At 38.4% G+C, this 16,795-nt stretch overlaps 1 protein-coding gene across 1 annotated transcript; it reads left to right on the top strand.

Annotated features, from left to right (window-relative positions):
* Positions 1–10,528: 10,528 nt before the first annotated feature.
* Positions 10,529–12,728, top strand: LOC126253649 (heat shock protein 70 A1-like). Its single transcript, XM_049955157.1, has one exon. It carries the CDS (start codon positions 10,616–10,618, stop codon positions 12,536–12,538), a length of 1,923 nt encoding a protein of 640 aa, XP_049811114.1. The 5' UTR covers positions 10,529–10,615; the 3' UTR covers positions 12,539–12,728.
* Positions 12,729–16,795: the final 4,067 nt, after the last annotated feature.

Here is a 16,795-nt window from a genome sequence, read left to right as displayed (position 1 = left end):
TGGTGACTGAGTGGGGGAAAGATGATGGAGGCTGGGGTGGGGAGAGGGGGGGGGTAGTATGATGGGGATGGCGGTCAGTGAAGTGCTGTAGGTTGGGCAGTGGAGTGGTGAGGAGGGGGTAGTGGAAAAGGAGAGAAATAAATAAAAAGACTAGGTGTGGTGGTGGAATGACAGCTGTGTAGTGCTGAAATGGGAGCAGGGAAGGGGCTGGATGGGTGAGGACAGCGACTAACGAAGATTGAGGCCTGGAGGGTTACGGGAATGTAGAATGTATTGCAGGGAAAGTTCCCACCTGCACAATTCCGAAAAGCTGGTGTTGGTGGATAGGAGCCTAGTTACATTCCATCCTGGATTATCCATTGTTTGATTTTAAAATATTAAAGTGATTAACATTGCATGATCACAGGTTAATTTATGTGCAAGATAAGCTATTGCAAATGTGAACTGCTGATACATTAATAACTGGTGTACCACCAAAATGTTGAATGGAAGCATGCAAATGTTCTTGCATTGTGTCGTACAGTTGATGAATGTCAGTTTGTGGGACGGAGTTCCATGCCTGTTGCACTTGGTCAGTCAAGGGACTCTTAATGCTGTTTGTGCATGATGCTGGAGTTGTCATCCAATGATGTCTCATACGTGCTCGGTTGGAGACAGAGCTGTCTTTTTTGTAGTATCACAAGAGGAACATCCAATTTCTCGTAGCCATGTTACATGATCTCACTGGAACTCAGTGAGGTGTTGATAATGGTGTCTTTGTCACCTTAAGGGCATTCTAGACTAACATCAGTCCGCCACATCCAATTTCGAAGGTAACTAATGCTCACGACCATTACAGCGTGTATTTAAAAACCTGATTTGCATCCTCATAGAGACACAACTAGCACCACTCTTATACAAATGGTCGAAATTTGAACATACATCATCTTTCAGATGTAGAAACATGCCTACCAACTTTCATTTATGTCGCACTACTCCTTCTTAGTATATCTCAATTATATATAGTCCGATTGTTATGCTCTTTTCGCCACTCATAGCGTAATAAATTATTGCATCAGTTGACATGATTTCTAGCTAATTACTTACCTTAATTATTATGCTTAACTGTTTATTTCAGTTAACTATCAACTTCGTTGTGGACAGTGTTATCCCAGCATGCTGTCACATCTCATGTTACATGAAGCAGCGAGTGGATTACATAAAAGCAGACCCAAATAGTGTGGACAAAAGTAAACATTTGGGTCGATGTGTAATAATATATAGCTATTCTAGTGTCTGTTCTCAGGACTTGTTTTTAATTTACAGAACCACTCAGGGGCTATAAAGAGACATGTCATTCCTAATTGTGTTTGTTCTAGCTAGCCTTCATTGGTGCAACACAAAGTTAAACTTGGGAATAGAATTTCTGCATAAAGGGGAGGTAGCGTCATGGTGGGTCGGTGATGCTGACACACAGGGTGCTGAAACTAAAGCTTGTCTGGTGCTAGGTGTGTTGTCCAGAGTGCTGTGCAGCAGCACAGACACACAGTGTAATGCCACCCCAAACTCCAGGCTTTGGCACATGAGTGGTGGGTAGATGATGATTGTGGCAGTGATGATGATGATGATGATGATGACAACTGACCAGCGACACTGGAGGTTTCAATAGCATGGCAGACATCTGGGTACAGAATGTTGCATGGAGTTTTTGTGGAAATCAAGATGATATTTCTGGGTCAGAGGTTAATACAACTTAAAATATTTTTATATAAGTATCAACCTGCTGAACTGACAGATGAGCCAGAACCATTTTGTGATATTCACTATGCCACTGAACCAATCACCTATCATTCCCTAAATGGACTTCCTCTTCCAGCACAGAACACAAAATGAATCACCAGGAAACAAATGTGTGTGAGTCCTTATCAATAACTGGACCTCAGTCTGTACATGCTGATGAAGTTGTGAAAAATTGGTATTGGTTCTGTCATCTTTTCAGTGGAACTGCACCACTGACCAGAGTACACATTCTTTGAGAGCATAATGCAAGCACAATACAGTTGGCCGGGAATTGTCTTTCACGACAATGATGCTCACTGATGTGAAATTCCACTATATATGAGAGATGGATCAGATACGTAACCAGCACAGTAAATGTGTACGAAAAAAATGCCAAATGAAAACCATCTTCACAATGACATTCACGTGTCACTAAATAATTTTTGCAGTGTTTGACAGAGTGTAAAAATAGAAATTTTATGGTGCCAGTAATAACAAGTTTTAAGGAAATTTTACTCTTAAAAACTTTTATTAATGTATGTTAGTAACTGTTTACTGTTGCACTTACGATTTGTACTTGTTATACTTGGTCTTCTATGTTGTTGCAATTCTGTCAATTTTCATATGTTGAGGCTTCAGAGTGTGTAAGAATGGGCTTAATCTGGATGAGGCCCATGCGTGAAGTTCCAGGGCGTCCAGAGGGATAATGAACTGAGGTGGTACCAGCATGGGGATACGTTATATCAGTTCTGCCTGCTTTGCACAAAGAGATATCTCACAGTATTGACCTGAGACAGTATTGACCTGAGACAGTATTGCTAGCATAATTTCCCTCAATACTGTCCCAAGGGACAACACTGTTCACAGTGGGGCACTTCAGTTAAGATGACAGCAATATTTTCTCTACAGATGTGTGCCATAAGAACACGTGAAAAGTTGATAACCAAACTTCTTGTAGAAGCTTCTTTGGGAATCTAGTGATTCTTACACCTATGCGACAATACATATAGTCACTGATGGTCATTTCAGTTAAATCTCTTCCTCTTTACTAGCATTCACTCCTTCATATAACAACCACTGCTTTTCATGTCATCAGTCAAATCCAGGAAGGGAAATCATGTGCACCATCTTTCTCTAAATTGTGTAAAATTTATTTCTGTGATATTGTATTTTAGCTGTCTTTAGTCACGATGCTGGTGGACATCAAGCAGAAAATTGAAAATCTTGGAATGCACAAAATAAAGTAAAAGAATACTTCGTTTTGACAAAGACTACCCACTTTATTTACCCTTACAACTGACAATATTGTGACTCAGGTATGTAAATTCTGCACAATTGTAATATTTAATAAATTATGAGAGAGAATTGTTCGACAGAACTTAACTTCAGAAAGAAGTCATTCCCATAATTATCAGTGTGAGTAGATTAGCACTATCCATTATTTGTTGTTGTTGTACTTTACAGAAGTGGCATTGTGATGGCTTTTATGATGGGATTTACACAGAGCAATTTGTAAGCAATTGAATGAGTACCTACAAAACATTAACAATTTTTAAATTACTTCATAAAATGAACACACAGCACAAGCCATTATTTGTTGTTGTTGTACTTTACAGAAGAGGCAGATTTTGACTGTTAATGTATACCTTGACTTGTTTCACATCATGATGGCTTTCTTTCATGATGGAATTTACACAGAGCAATTTGTGAGCAATTGAATGAGTACTTACAAATCATTGACAGTTTTTAAATTACTTCATAAAATGAACAAATTCTTTATACCATCATACTTTCAAATCCAGAGTTAACACTGAAGACTAACACTATTCACAACTGGGTCTTCACCTACATCTGTAAGTTTATTATGGGGAAGAATAATTACAGAAATTGTTATGTTTTGTGCTTCCTCTGGGATATGCTGTTGGGATGTCATGCCTTCTCAGCAGTGTGTCAAGAAAACACGATATCCTATTAGGAGAGCTGAGAGATTATCTAAATAAAATTATAAATATCCCAGCCTAAATTTAATGTAACACTTTACGTCTCCTGAAGATTATCCATACAAATTTTAATTTGCAGCTTGTGTCTTCCAGTATACATTTAGTTTTAATAATGAAACAAGTATTTAATGTCGACTATGTTTTGACACAACTTGTAATGACACAAAGTAATCTTCTTTCATAATTACTATTATCACTGACTTGTAATAACATTTTAGATTTGAGTGTCTTTGTGACTCCACACGAAATGTTGCTTGTGATGACAAACTGATCAGTAGTGTCGCCATAGGTCCGTGTTCATTACTAGCTCCTTTTCAGTAATTCCATTATGGTGGCCTGTGAACACTGCTTGTTACTGGTTCAGCCATTTATCATATAAGTATTAATCTGCATTAGCAAACATTTGCCTCATATTTAACAATTTTTTTAAATAACTAAAACTGCTAGGTAAATTCATGGAGATGTTAACAAGACATATTAATTTGAAAATTTTACTGCGGATTCAATATAGGCACTTTAAGATATCAATTGTACTCAAAATACTGACTAAAATATGACCGCAGTGGCAAAAAGTACTAAACGTCACCAGAAAATAAATGCACTCAAGTTATCTTGTGCATAGCTTCTATTCTAAAGCAGCTAAGCAGGAAAAATTATAATGTGAAGTTTGATATCAGTATTAGGAGAAGGCTACTTGACACAATCACATTGATTAAACATCTAGGTGTAATATGAAATGGAGTGAGCACATAACATCTGTTGTAGAGAGGGCGAATGGTCAGCTTCAGTTTATTGGGAGAATTCTAGGGGAGTATAGCTCATCCATAAAGGGGACCGCATATCAAACAATTGTATGAACCATTCTTTAAGTTTTTGTGATCACCACTAGGTCAGCTTAAAGGAAGACATCAAACGATTGCGAGGTGTGCTGCTAGATTTGTTATTGGTAAGTTCGATAATGCACGAGTCTTATGGAAATGTTCTGTGGACCTGAATGGGAATTCCTGGACGAAAGATAACACTCTTTTCACGAAACTCTATTGAGAAACTAGAGAACTGGCCTTTGTGACTGATTACAGAATAGATCTTCTGCCGCCAATGTGCTTCTCCCCATAAAGACCGTGAAGACAAGATAAGAGAAGTTAGGGGTTGTAGGGAGGCACACAAACATTAGTATTTTCCTTACTCCATTTGCAAGTGCAATGAGAAAGGGAATGATTAACAGTGTTATGACGTATCCTCTGCCCCGCATCATATGGTGGCTTGCGGAAAATTTATGTACTATGAAGAAATATCCACATTACATCCATAATCTGCAAAGCACTGAGAAGCGCATGGCAGAGTATTTTTCCCATTCCATTCGCATGTCAAGTGTGGGAAGAATGACTGTTTAAATCCCATCATGCATGCTGCAATTAATCTACTTCTGTTCTCACGATCCCAACAAAAGGGATAATGAAGGGGTTGTTGTATATTCCTAATTCATCACTTACAGCTCTACAAACAAGATAACTTACTGCATTTTCCCTACAAATAAATCCCCAATCCAGTCATAAATTTTGCTTGATACCCAATATGGTCGTGCTTTTGACAGTAAATGTTGGATTGGTACTAAGCCAATTGTTTCTTGGAAATCGCGAAATATTGCATCTAATAGACTGCCTTGATGCATGGCTTTCATAATGTCATGCGAGGACAATACAAGTTTGATTTCACATAATCGTTTTTGGAATCCATGCTGCTTGGCATGGAGGAGGTTATTATGTTCAAGACACCTTATTACATTTGGGCTCACAATATGTTCTTAAGATCTACAACAAAAAGATGTCACAGATACTGGATGGTTCTTTACTGAATCCCTTCTGCTACCCTTCTTGTAGATGGATACGACTTCTGATTTCTTCAAAGAACTGGGCACGGTTCTTTTGTTCGACGGGCCTACGGCTGGTTATAAGAGGGGCTCACTCAACTGCAAACACAGTACAGAATTTGACAGGGAAGGCACTGGACTCTGGACATTCATTCAATATTATTTATTTTAATTGTATCTCAACACCAGTAACCCTAATATCTATATCATTTATGTTTGCAGTGGTGCAGAATTAAAATTACAGCAATATACCTGTTTTTTCCTTCGTAAAGAAAAATTTGAGAATGGAGTTCAGCATATCTATATTTGCTTTGCTACCCTCATTTTCAGTTCCTGTTTGGCCCCTGTGTTTCTGGACACTAACTTTGGAACCACTAACAGTCTTCACATATTACGAGAATTTGTTCAAATTTTTGTGCAAGATACTTTAATAATATTCTGCTACAGTAGACACTGAAGACTTCAGGCATTGTTCTCTTGACAGCAACAAGTGTTTCATTCAGCAGCTTCTTATGAGAAAGGATTCTAAAACTTAAAAGAAAAAATTTAAAAAACCTTAGAATTTCAGGTATAGGAGGAACATGGTGTCAGGAAGCTCCTGATATAGTGATGGTCAGTTGTGCAGGGAGGGTGGGGGTGGAGGGGGAGGCAGTCCACAATAATGATTTTTCTTTCTTTCCTCTCAGCTGATATATATATAAGCCATAAGCAACAGCCTAACCACAATATTTAAACATAGATCATTTACGTGGAATAATATTCAGACAATGAACACTTAGTAACATTAAGAATGTTAAAATCTGTGATTTATAAGACTCAAAAAATTACATTTCAATGCTAGGTTAAAAACACACAATCCCTGAGACGTAACGAAATTCCAGAATTCCCTAAGATTTTTCGAGGTAAAATGTAATTACCTGAGTATTCCAGAAGAATTGCTTTACTACTTATCTATAGCACTATGCTTATTTTACACCATTTATCCAGTAGTATCTGCTCCTTAAGAAGTTTCTTTACAATGACTGTATACCATGGATGGTCCTTCCCATCATGAAATGAACTATTTTAATAGATATGTATCTATCAAGTGTAGAGTCAGCTATTTTTCTAAACCTGAGCCACAGCTCTTCTACATGCTCCTATCAGGAAGTTTTAAGTTCTTTTACTGAGATATGACACTACTACCTGTTTATGTAGTTTGCTGAACATACAAATCTATCTATTTGTTTTAGTTGCATTTTACATTTTGTTAATCATTGTTGTTAGGAATGCAGCATGGTCACAGATACAAGTTTCAATGTGGACATCCTCACAGAGGTCAGGTCTTTTTGTTGCTATTAGACCCAATATATTTTCATCAGGAGTGTGCTTCCTTAACTATTCTAGGTTGTTCTCGGAGAAGGTATTTAGCACTGTTTCACAGGGCCACCACGTACAAAACAGCAATTTTCCCAATTGACTGATTTAAAGTCTCCATCATGCCAGTATGATTGGGGTCTTACATACTAGTTTTCTTTAAAATTTTTTGTTACATGTCAGTCTGTCATCATTAAAAGGTGAGGGCTCAATTTGAATACAGGGATGGGGATCCATCCCAATTTGTGATACATGGATGGATAAAAAGAGTTTTGCACTGCTCAACAGCTACTACGTTGTAAAACTTCTCATGTCCACAAAACAGTTTAACTGTCTTGGCTACTTCTTCTTGATGTTCTGCCTGTTCTTATACTTTCAATAATGGAGGATTAACTTCTGACAGTGCAACTCATGCTGAAGAAATGGCAGAACAACCAGTCTCAGTAACAGAGCAAGACACCAACAGCCTTCTCATTCCTTGTCCTGCATTTATGTCAATGACTTGTCAAGAAAACATGAAATATTATATCTGAGCAAGCAAGTAAGAGTTTCTTCTAGTACTTGTTTACAACATTTACATCCACATGTACCAACTAGGGCTACAGGATTTCATCCTCTCCTTTATTATCTGTAACCAAATATTAGTCCAGTTGAACTAGTAGTAGTAGCTTCATTCGTCTGTAGATCTCTTTTTACAAGGATATAGGACATTTGAAAGTATTTACAAATTTAGATCAATTTAAAATGGGGTAATTCGTATACACATATATTTACAGACTTCTAGTTAGAGACTATCATTAGATTTACTCCTGGTACACCATACTTTTTTTTACAAATAACTTATTAAATAATGTAATGCCACTAGTTTCAGATTAATGTGATTTAATAAGAAAGTAAAGAGATCAATAAATGAAACTGTAAAGAAGAAATGTGTTCACAAATCTCAGTGAATGCAAGTCAAAGGATATGTCACTGTTAACAGTTGTCACATTTTCCCCCCTAACTTGCACATAATTTGAGGAACTAGGTGCCTATTGTCAAGTTTGTTATAAAATTTCAGCACAGAATATTATACTCCAATGTGGTTGCAGTCTTTAGTCCCAACAATGGTTTTGATGCACTCTACAGACTATTTGAACCCATGCAAGTCTAACCATCTAAATGCAAATCCTGCAACCAAGATCCACTCGAACCTGTTTACTGGAGTCAGGCCTGTATCTTCCTCCACAATGTTACCACACCTTCCTTCATTACCACACTGTCTATTCCTTGTTGCCTTTGGATATGTTCTATCAATCCATCACTTGATTTAGTCGAGCTGTGTCAAATGTATTACAAATTATTTTATGACACACACAAGATCACTAGGTGAAATAAGTTTTAGTCATGGGGCTACAGGTGCCCAAAACAAGAATGTGATTCCCTCAGAAATATTCTTCAAGTCAATGAGCTCATTAATGAAATTGTTAAGTTAAATTGCCAAAAACAGTAAGTATTATCTCTAAGAGTTGACCCAAGGGTGACCATAGCTGGTAATACACCTTTCCAGTGGGCATTGGTAAAAGATTAGATTAGATTAGATTAGATTTACTTTCATTCCAATTGATCCGTAGTGAGGAGGTCCTCCAGGATGTGGAACATGTCAGAAAAACAACAATACATGACAAATATTTACAATTAAAACAAATAAGCTAATGTACCATTCCACAGGTCCCAAGTGGAATGATCGTCATTTTTTAATGAACACTAAGAGTAATTTTACAAATACTAATGCACTGAATTTAAAATAAAAAAGTTTTTTATTTATTTATAAGGTAATACAACTACTGTAATACTTATTTACAAACACATTACTGCACTGAAATGGTGCAGAAGTTAGATTATACTAACACACACACACACACACAAATTTTCAGTGAACACATTACTGCACTGAAATTGTGCAGAAGTTATGTTGTACTTATATACAAATCAGTTGGTTTTACTAAGAAATTCATCAATGGAGTAGAAGGAGTTGGCCACCAATAAATCCTTTAGGCTTCTCTTAAACTGAATTTCATTGGTTGTTAAGATTTTTATGGCTGCTGGCAAGTTATTGAAAATGTGTGTTCCTGAATAATGCACACCTTTTTGTACAAGACTAAGTGACTTTAAATCCTTGTGAAGATTATTCTTATTTCTAGTAACAACTGGTAATCATAACATGGAAAGTCATTGTTGGTAAAATCATTTTGCAGTTGACAAAGATTGGAGGGGGAAATAAGCTGTATTCTCACCAAAGGGTCCATTCCAGCTTTCATCACCACTGATCATAAGAAATGTTACACAAAAGAGGGTCAGGCATGGATATGAACACCAACCTCGCCTCCTAATCAAAATCTCTTTATCTTAAACACATTGCCATTTCATTCTGAAGAGAAAAGATGATGCTGAGCACACCAATTCAGATAATGACCAAGATTTCTCTAACTTGTGTCTCAGTTAACTTACATTACATAAAATAATCAGACATACTATGTCGTATATAACACAATAAGATTTGTTCACCCCCTTGACCATGTAACATAAAATGACTAAAAATTATTTTGAACGTGTATGCACACTCCATATTTATTTTCCTTTTTGTATTCATAAAAAAACGTAAGTGCCTTAGAACTATGTCAGTTTATTCAATACTTTTTGCATTCAAACTTGAAAATCCAAAAACTAAACTGGGTTTTCCTTGCGCAGAAATCACGTATATTTTTTATTTTAACTGCGGGCTCCCGGCCTACTGCTAGGTCTGTAGCTAAGCCTAATTGTCAGCTTATTCAATATCCACGAAGGCGTTAATTCGCAGCGTCCACTTTCATTTCCACAAGACGCTGCGCGGAAAAGGAATTTCCGCCCGCTGCGAATGTCCATGTCCTATGATCACTTCACTTTTCTGGAACAAATTTGAGCCTTTGTTTTGAGACTTTCATGCATATAAAATTAATGTTTTGGCCTCTCTAGGCACCATTTCCCACAACAAATAGTTAAGTCGCAGTTAACCAGAATAACGAAATTTATAAAAAACACATTTTTTTCGAAATGCGTACATTTTCGCGTAATATTATCGAATGCCGTACGAAAAATGTGCATATCACACAACAGGAACACTAGCCACTTACTAAAACATCACCTTCCTGACTATTATATTACATGAGAAAATGGAATATTATTTTATGGACTGGGCTATTCACTATATGAAATGACATCAAACGACATCTGTATACAACTCCGAATAAAAGAAATGCAACGAGCTAAAATTAATAGAAAACTTGGTGCGGCAACATTGAATCACTACCAGTTTTGTCTAGAAAACACGAGAGACGTACAGAAATACATGAACTTTCCAGCCATTGCCGATTCTGGTAGCTCCGCCCTCCGACCAATTACGACGCAGGTTCTCTGATGACGTAATGTGACAACTCTCGAATAATCTCCAGCTCCCTAGACGTTTAGCCGCCTTATTTAAAAGAGCCGCAGGCGCGTCACAGCTCAGTTCACTACGAGACAGCGACGCGAAGTTAGTGCTTCGAGACGTGATCGAAGATTCGCTACGCAGCTATATTCGTCTACGTTACTGTGACATAGCTAACAGAAGAAAATGCCGAAGATTCCAGCAGTGGGGATCGATTTGGGAACCACGTACTCGTGCGTGGGAGTTTGGCAACAAGGCAAGGTGGAAATAATCGCCAACGATCAAGGCAACAAGACGACACCAAGCTACGTCGCCTTTTGCGACTCGGAGCGGCTGATCGGCGATGCTGCCAAGAACCAGGTTGCGATGAACCCGCAGAACACCATCTTCGACGCCAAGCGACTCATCGGCCGCAAGTTTGACGATCCAAAGGTGCAGGGAGACATGAAGCATTGGCCATTCAAAGTGGTTAACGACTGTAGCAAGCCTAAGATACAGGTCCAGTTCAAAGGTACCACCAAAACTTTCGCTCCAGAAGAGATAAGCGCTATGGTGCTTGTGAAAATGAAGGAAACAGCAGAGGCATTCTTGGGTGGGCAGGTTCGAGAGGCAGTTATTACAGTGCCAGCCTACTTCAACGACTCACAGCGGCAAGCTACCAAAGATGCAGGCGCCATAGCAGGCCTGAAGGTGCTGCGGATTATCAACGAGCCAACTGCAGCTGCACTCGCATACGGCCTAGACAAAAACCTGAAAGGTGAGCGCAATGTGCTCATATTTGACCTAGGTGGTGGCACCTTTGATGTGTCCATCCTGAGCATTTCGGAGGGTTCACTGTTTGAAGTGAAAGCAACAGCTGGAGACACCCACCTGGGAGGCGAGGACTTTGACAGTCGGCTTGTGAATCATTTGGCTGATGAGTTCAAACGTAAATTCCACAAGGACGTACGTTCCAATCCACGTGCTTTGCGTCGACTGCGTACGGCAGCAGAACGGGCCAAGCGTACGTTGTCTTCCAGCACGGAGGCCAGTATTGAGATTGATGCACTGTTAGATGGCACTGACTTCTACACAAAAGTTTCACGAGCACGGTTTGAGGAACTTTGTGCTGATCTGTTCCGCTCAACACTACAACCTGTCGAGAAAGCACTGGCCGATGCCAAGATGGACAAAGCGTCAATCCACGATGTTGTGTTGGTGGGTGGTTCAACACGCATCCCTAAGATTCAGGCTCTGCTGCAGAACTACTTTGCCGGTAAGCGGCTGAATTTGTCCATCAACCCGGATGAGGCAGTGGCATATGGTGCAGCTGTACAAGCAGCCATTCTCAGTGGTGATACCAGCTCTGCAATTCAGGATGTGTTACTGGTAGATGTAGCACCACTATCACTCGGCATCGAGACAGCAGGTGGTGTCATGACCAAGCTGGTAGAGCGCAATGCGCGTATCCCGTGCAAGCAAAAACAGACATTCACTACATACTCAGACAACCAGCCAGCAGTTACAATTCAGGTGTTTGAAGGAGAGCGTGCAATGACAAAGGACAACAACTTGCTGGGCACATTTGACCTCACTGGCATTCCACCAGCACCACGTGGTGTGCCTCAAGTGGAAGTTACATTTGACTTGAATGCAGATGGCATTTTAACTGTGTCCGCCCAAGAGAAGAGCACAGGAAGATCTCGTAACATCACCATCCGCAATGACAAGGGTCGGCTTTCCAAGGAGGAAATCGATCGGATGGTAGCTGATGCAGAGCGCTTCAAGGAGGAAGACCAGCGGCAACGTGAGAGAGTAGAGGCACGACATCGACTGGAGGGCTACGCCCTGTCTGTGAAGCAGGCACTGTCGGATGCAGGCAGCAGGCTATCTGAGTCAGACAAGACAGCAGCAACGGCACGTTGTGAGGAGGAATTACAGTGGCTAGACAACAATGCCCAGGCGAGCTGTGGTGAGTGTGAGCGTCGGCTACAGGAGCTGCAGCGGGTATGCACCCCCGTAATGACTAAGCTGCACCAGGGCACTAAGGATCCAAGCAGTAGCTGTGGGCAACAAGCAGGTACAGGAGCAGCACACACCGGTGGACCAACTATTGAGGAGGTTGACTAACTGAACTGTTAATATAAAAACGGTTTTATGTGTCACTGTGTGTAATATTTAAAATGTGGTGTACATAGGAGAGTAAAGCATTCACATTTCCAAGACGCTTTCTTTGTGTAGTTTTTGTCTGCATTCTTGTTGACTGATACACATGCTGTTATAAGCATAGTATTTATGTAAGACTGAATTCAATTTTAAGTTCCTCTGATCTTCATTATATTTATTTAACATATTTGTAGTTTATGATTGAGTCATTGTTTTTATGATTAGTTTTGTACAATAAATATTCTTTTCATAAAATTTTGTGTTTGTTTTTGTTATGCCACCCTTGTCCTGTACTTATCCTGCAGTTTACCTTCAATACTCCATACAAGTAATACAATATTTTTCAGAATGTTTCAAATGATGATGTACTGATTACACAGAATAGATAATTACTGAATAACAGGATGGCACTGGAGAAAGTAGTGGTCTCACAACTGTTAAGTGTAAAGTTACATGTGATATCTTTTGCACTAATTTACTCATGTGGGGAATCAATATATCAGATAGGAAACAGCACAAAGTCAATGGAAAATAAAATGCATTAGTAGTAACTACCAGTAATCCGAAAAAAAGAGTCAAAATTAGATAAATAAACAGAACACAGTGATTAAACTTGGTTTGTTTATGCTATAGGACACTAATACAAAATGAGTGCCGTATTCATAAATAGCCTTAACTACTACCAGTGAATTTTTTTCTAGGACAAGTTACTTGTAAATATGTCGAGTTGTGGACAAATTATATCACTGGAATGATTTAGATGCTGATTGTCAGAAGACTGTTAAAACTTGCAGAAATGAGATATGTAAACGTGCAAAAAATACAACATTAAAGGCATTGATATTGACGTAGTATTTATATTCACACTAAGTACTTGGGAGGGGAGTTTCTCTTACTCAGAATTTTGAGATGAATCATTGAATTCTTGATAATCAAAAAAAGGGTCTTGAGAATTGAGATAAAATTGTTATTGGTGCACTCTCACGAACTTGCATACGAATCATAGTGTAAGCCTACTATTAGTGTCAAAATTGTCTCTTAGGTCATTTTTAAACAAAAATATTTTCTGATCTGTTAAGAAACATGGAGAATGTACACATTGATATAGATATCTGTATGATTACAACAGCTTGGAATAATCTTAAGTTTACTATGTTTGTGTTGTTATTCCATTTGTGTTTTTTTTTTTTTAATGAAGTGTGGATTTATCAGTCTTATAAAATAGTGGGAAGATGAACAGTACACAGTTAACAGTGCAAACACCAGTTTTACTAAAATACCGTGTAAGTCTACATTATCACTTGATTTGTTACATGATATAAAAAGTCAGTTTATAAGTTTTCTGGTATATTTATGAAACAGTACTCCCTATGATTGCTCTAACTTTACATTAAAAGAATTATCTCAATTAAAATCAATAAACATAATACATCTCCCAAGCCACTGTAAGACTTTCACTATGACAGGACAGCAGTTTCTGTGTTAGATTGACTTCCTATTTTCTTGAACAGGGCCTCATTTGATTTCAGAGGGCAAGTCTCACTGACTTGCTCCATGGCAGAAATACAGGGTGTCACCACAATCCAAATGTGTGACATTAACAATTAGCCTACAGAAGTAACACATACATCTCCTATTTACCAAGTTAAGTGATCAGACTCAAAATAAATGTATTTGGACACTACCTTTTGAGACACTGAATGCCTAAACATATGTTCCAAATTACTGCATTTTTTGCAAATGTGCAGTGATAAGACTTCAATATAGTTGTTACCTTAAGGCTCTGTCCATTGTCCTAATATTAGTCAAATTTGTTTTGTCAAACACCCACCTTTCTGTTATCTTTATACTTTTGTAGGTATTTTGCAGCAGATGCAGTTTCTTAGACACTTCAAGATATTATTTAAGGAGTAAATACAGCATGGAAAGTTCTGGCAGAGTATAAAGGAGTAAAGGTAACAAATCCCTCCCCCCCTCTCTCTCTCTCTCTTTAAGCTACCAGCAAGTACATTATGCCAGGACCAGTGGCAGATACAGAAAAACCTCAAGGTGGTGGTGCTAAAGATATCTTGAGCTACCTTTACTTTTACCATAATAAAAAATAATCAGGTCACATGCAAAGTTAAACATTATATGCTAAAGATATCTTGAGCTACCTTTACTTTTACCATAATAAAAAATAATCAGGTCACATGCAAAGTTAAAGAAAGTTTTATTTAAACTGATTATATTCATATGCAAGATAATGTCATCTTATGAAATAAAAAAGTTACAATTGTGGTTCTCTTCCTTAATTGATGAATTCTATGCACGAATTCTTCCTGACAAATTGGTTAATTACATAATCAATAGGACAGTCAATGTCAGGGTGAGTGTTCAACAGAGCCATACAGAATAATGTATCGAGATCACTAGAATGGCCATGACTTTTCTCATAATTATGTTTTAGCTATCTATGCGCCAAACAGACATGTATAAAATACGATGATCCGGACGCACGTGCTACATAGGAAAGTACGACTACTCGATAACTCAATTCAGTCGAGTCGACTGACAAAAGAAATGAACGAATAGCTTGTGAAAAGAGGGATGGTTGGGGAAGGATGACTGATGGATTGGATGGATGCAACAGGAATATAAGATAGGAATTCAGGAGGGAGAGAAAAGTGGAAAAGTGTGACACTGTAATCACTGAGTCAGGCAGTGCAAGATGATGATGATGTGGGAGAGCTGACTGGGATGGGGTGACCGTACAGAGGAAGGGGAGACTGTAGGGAAGAGGTGTGGGTGCAGGGGGTTAGTGCAGATTGAGGCCAGGAGGATTATGTAAATGAAAGATGGTCTGAAGAAACACCTCATATCTGTTTAGTTCATAAAAGTTGGTGTTGGGAGAAAGGAGATGGATGCAAGATGTCTCAAATTCCTTGATGTGTTAATAATTAAAACTGTATTGTGTTGTGATCATGTAGACAGCATTCTTAGTCAACTGAACAGTTTTGTGTATGTTGTGAATATCTTATCTAGTATCACTGATTTGGCAGTTAAAAAAACTGTCTATATGCATACTTTGTTTCAGTAGTTAAGTATAGCATAATTTTCCGGGGGTCTGAGAAAAGTAATCTGCTCAAAGCTTTAGACTTAAAAAAAGATCATCTGAACAATGGTAGGAGCTAAAAAGAATTAACACTGCATACCTCTATTTGAAAAACTATATCTAATGTCCATTCCAAGCATAGATATACATGAGATTCTCATTTTCACAAAGAGAAACCCACAACTTTTTGAGGACAACTGCTTCCTGCATCAGTATGAGACTAGACATAGGGCACGTTACATGCTGCTTACCCACAGATTCAAACTATATAAAAAAAACTCACACTACATGGGCATGAAATTTGTAAATAAAATCTGAAAGGGGGAAGTGATCCACTTCTCAAAAATACTGATGGAGACCTGGAAAAATATTTTAAAAGTCAATGCTTCTATAGCATAGAGGATTTCTTGAATGATGGCCATGTAATATACTATCTCTCTAAAAAGTAACACCATATATAATATACATGTAGATTTTAAAAAGAAATATATAACCATGTAAAGTAATACGTTTAGATAAATTTATTAATCTGTATCTTAGTCTTAAAACTGACAAGTCACCTATGTTACAGTCTTTGATTGTATGAGACATGCTATGTGATAACAAAAATTTGATTTGATTTGATTGCCCACAGGTTGTGATGCAGCCACTGAAATTGAATATATTGTGCTCAGCAGCATGTCTGCAACTGGCTACAGTTTGGCAGTGGCCATTCGTTCAGATGGACAGTTGGTTGGTTGTCGTGTCCATCCACACAACACAGTCCCTCACCCCAGCCTGCATGCTGTAGGGGCACTGTGTTTGTGTGTGTGTGTGTGTGTTTGTGTGTGTGTGTGTGTGTGTGTGCGGGGGAGGAGGCAGGTGCCTCACTGCTCTCTTTTAACTATGATCTGCCATAGATTCCTCAAACAGAAAACTGTATCCAGTAGCTGGAAGGTAGCACAGGTCACACCTATCTACAAGAAAGGTAGCAGAAGTAGCTCACAAAACTACCAACCAATATCCTGGACATCCATTTCTTGCAGAATCGTAGAACATATTCTGAACTCAAACTTCATGAGGTATTTTGAACAGAATGACATCCACCATGCCAACCACCATAGATTCTGAAAACATCAGTTACATGA

This window comes from Schistocerca nitens, chromosome 4, assembly GCF_023898315.1.
Source record: "Schistocerca nitens isolate TAMUIC-IGC-003100 chromosome 4, iqSchNite1.1, whole genome shotgun sequence".
NCBI classification, from domain to species: domain Eukaryota; kingdom Metazoa; phylum Arthropoda; class Insecta; order Orthoptera; family Acrididae; genus Schistocerca; species Schistocerca nitens.
This window is presented reverse-complemented; position numbering and strand designations above follow the sequence as displayed.

Coding starts and splice junctions, on each gene's coding strand:
- LOC126253649 (XM_049955157.1), top strand. CDS start 10,616: ATGCCGAAGATTCCAGCAGTGGGGATCGATTTGGGAACCACGTACTCG.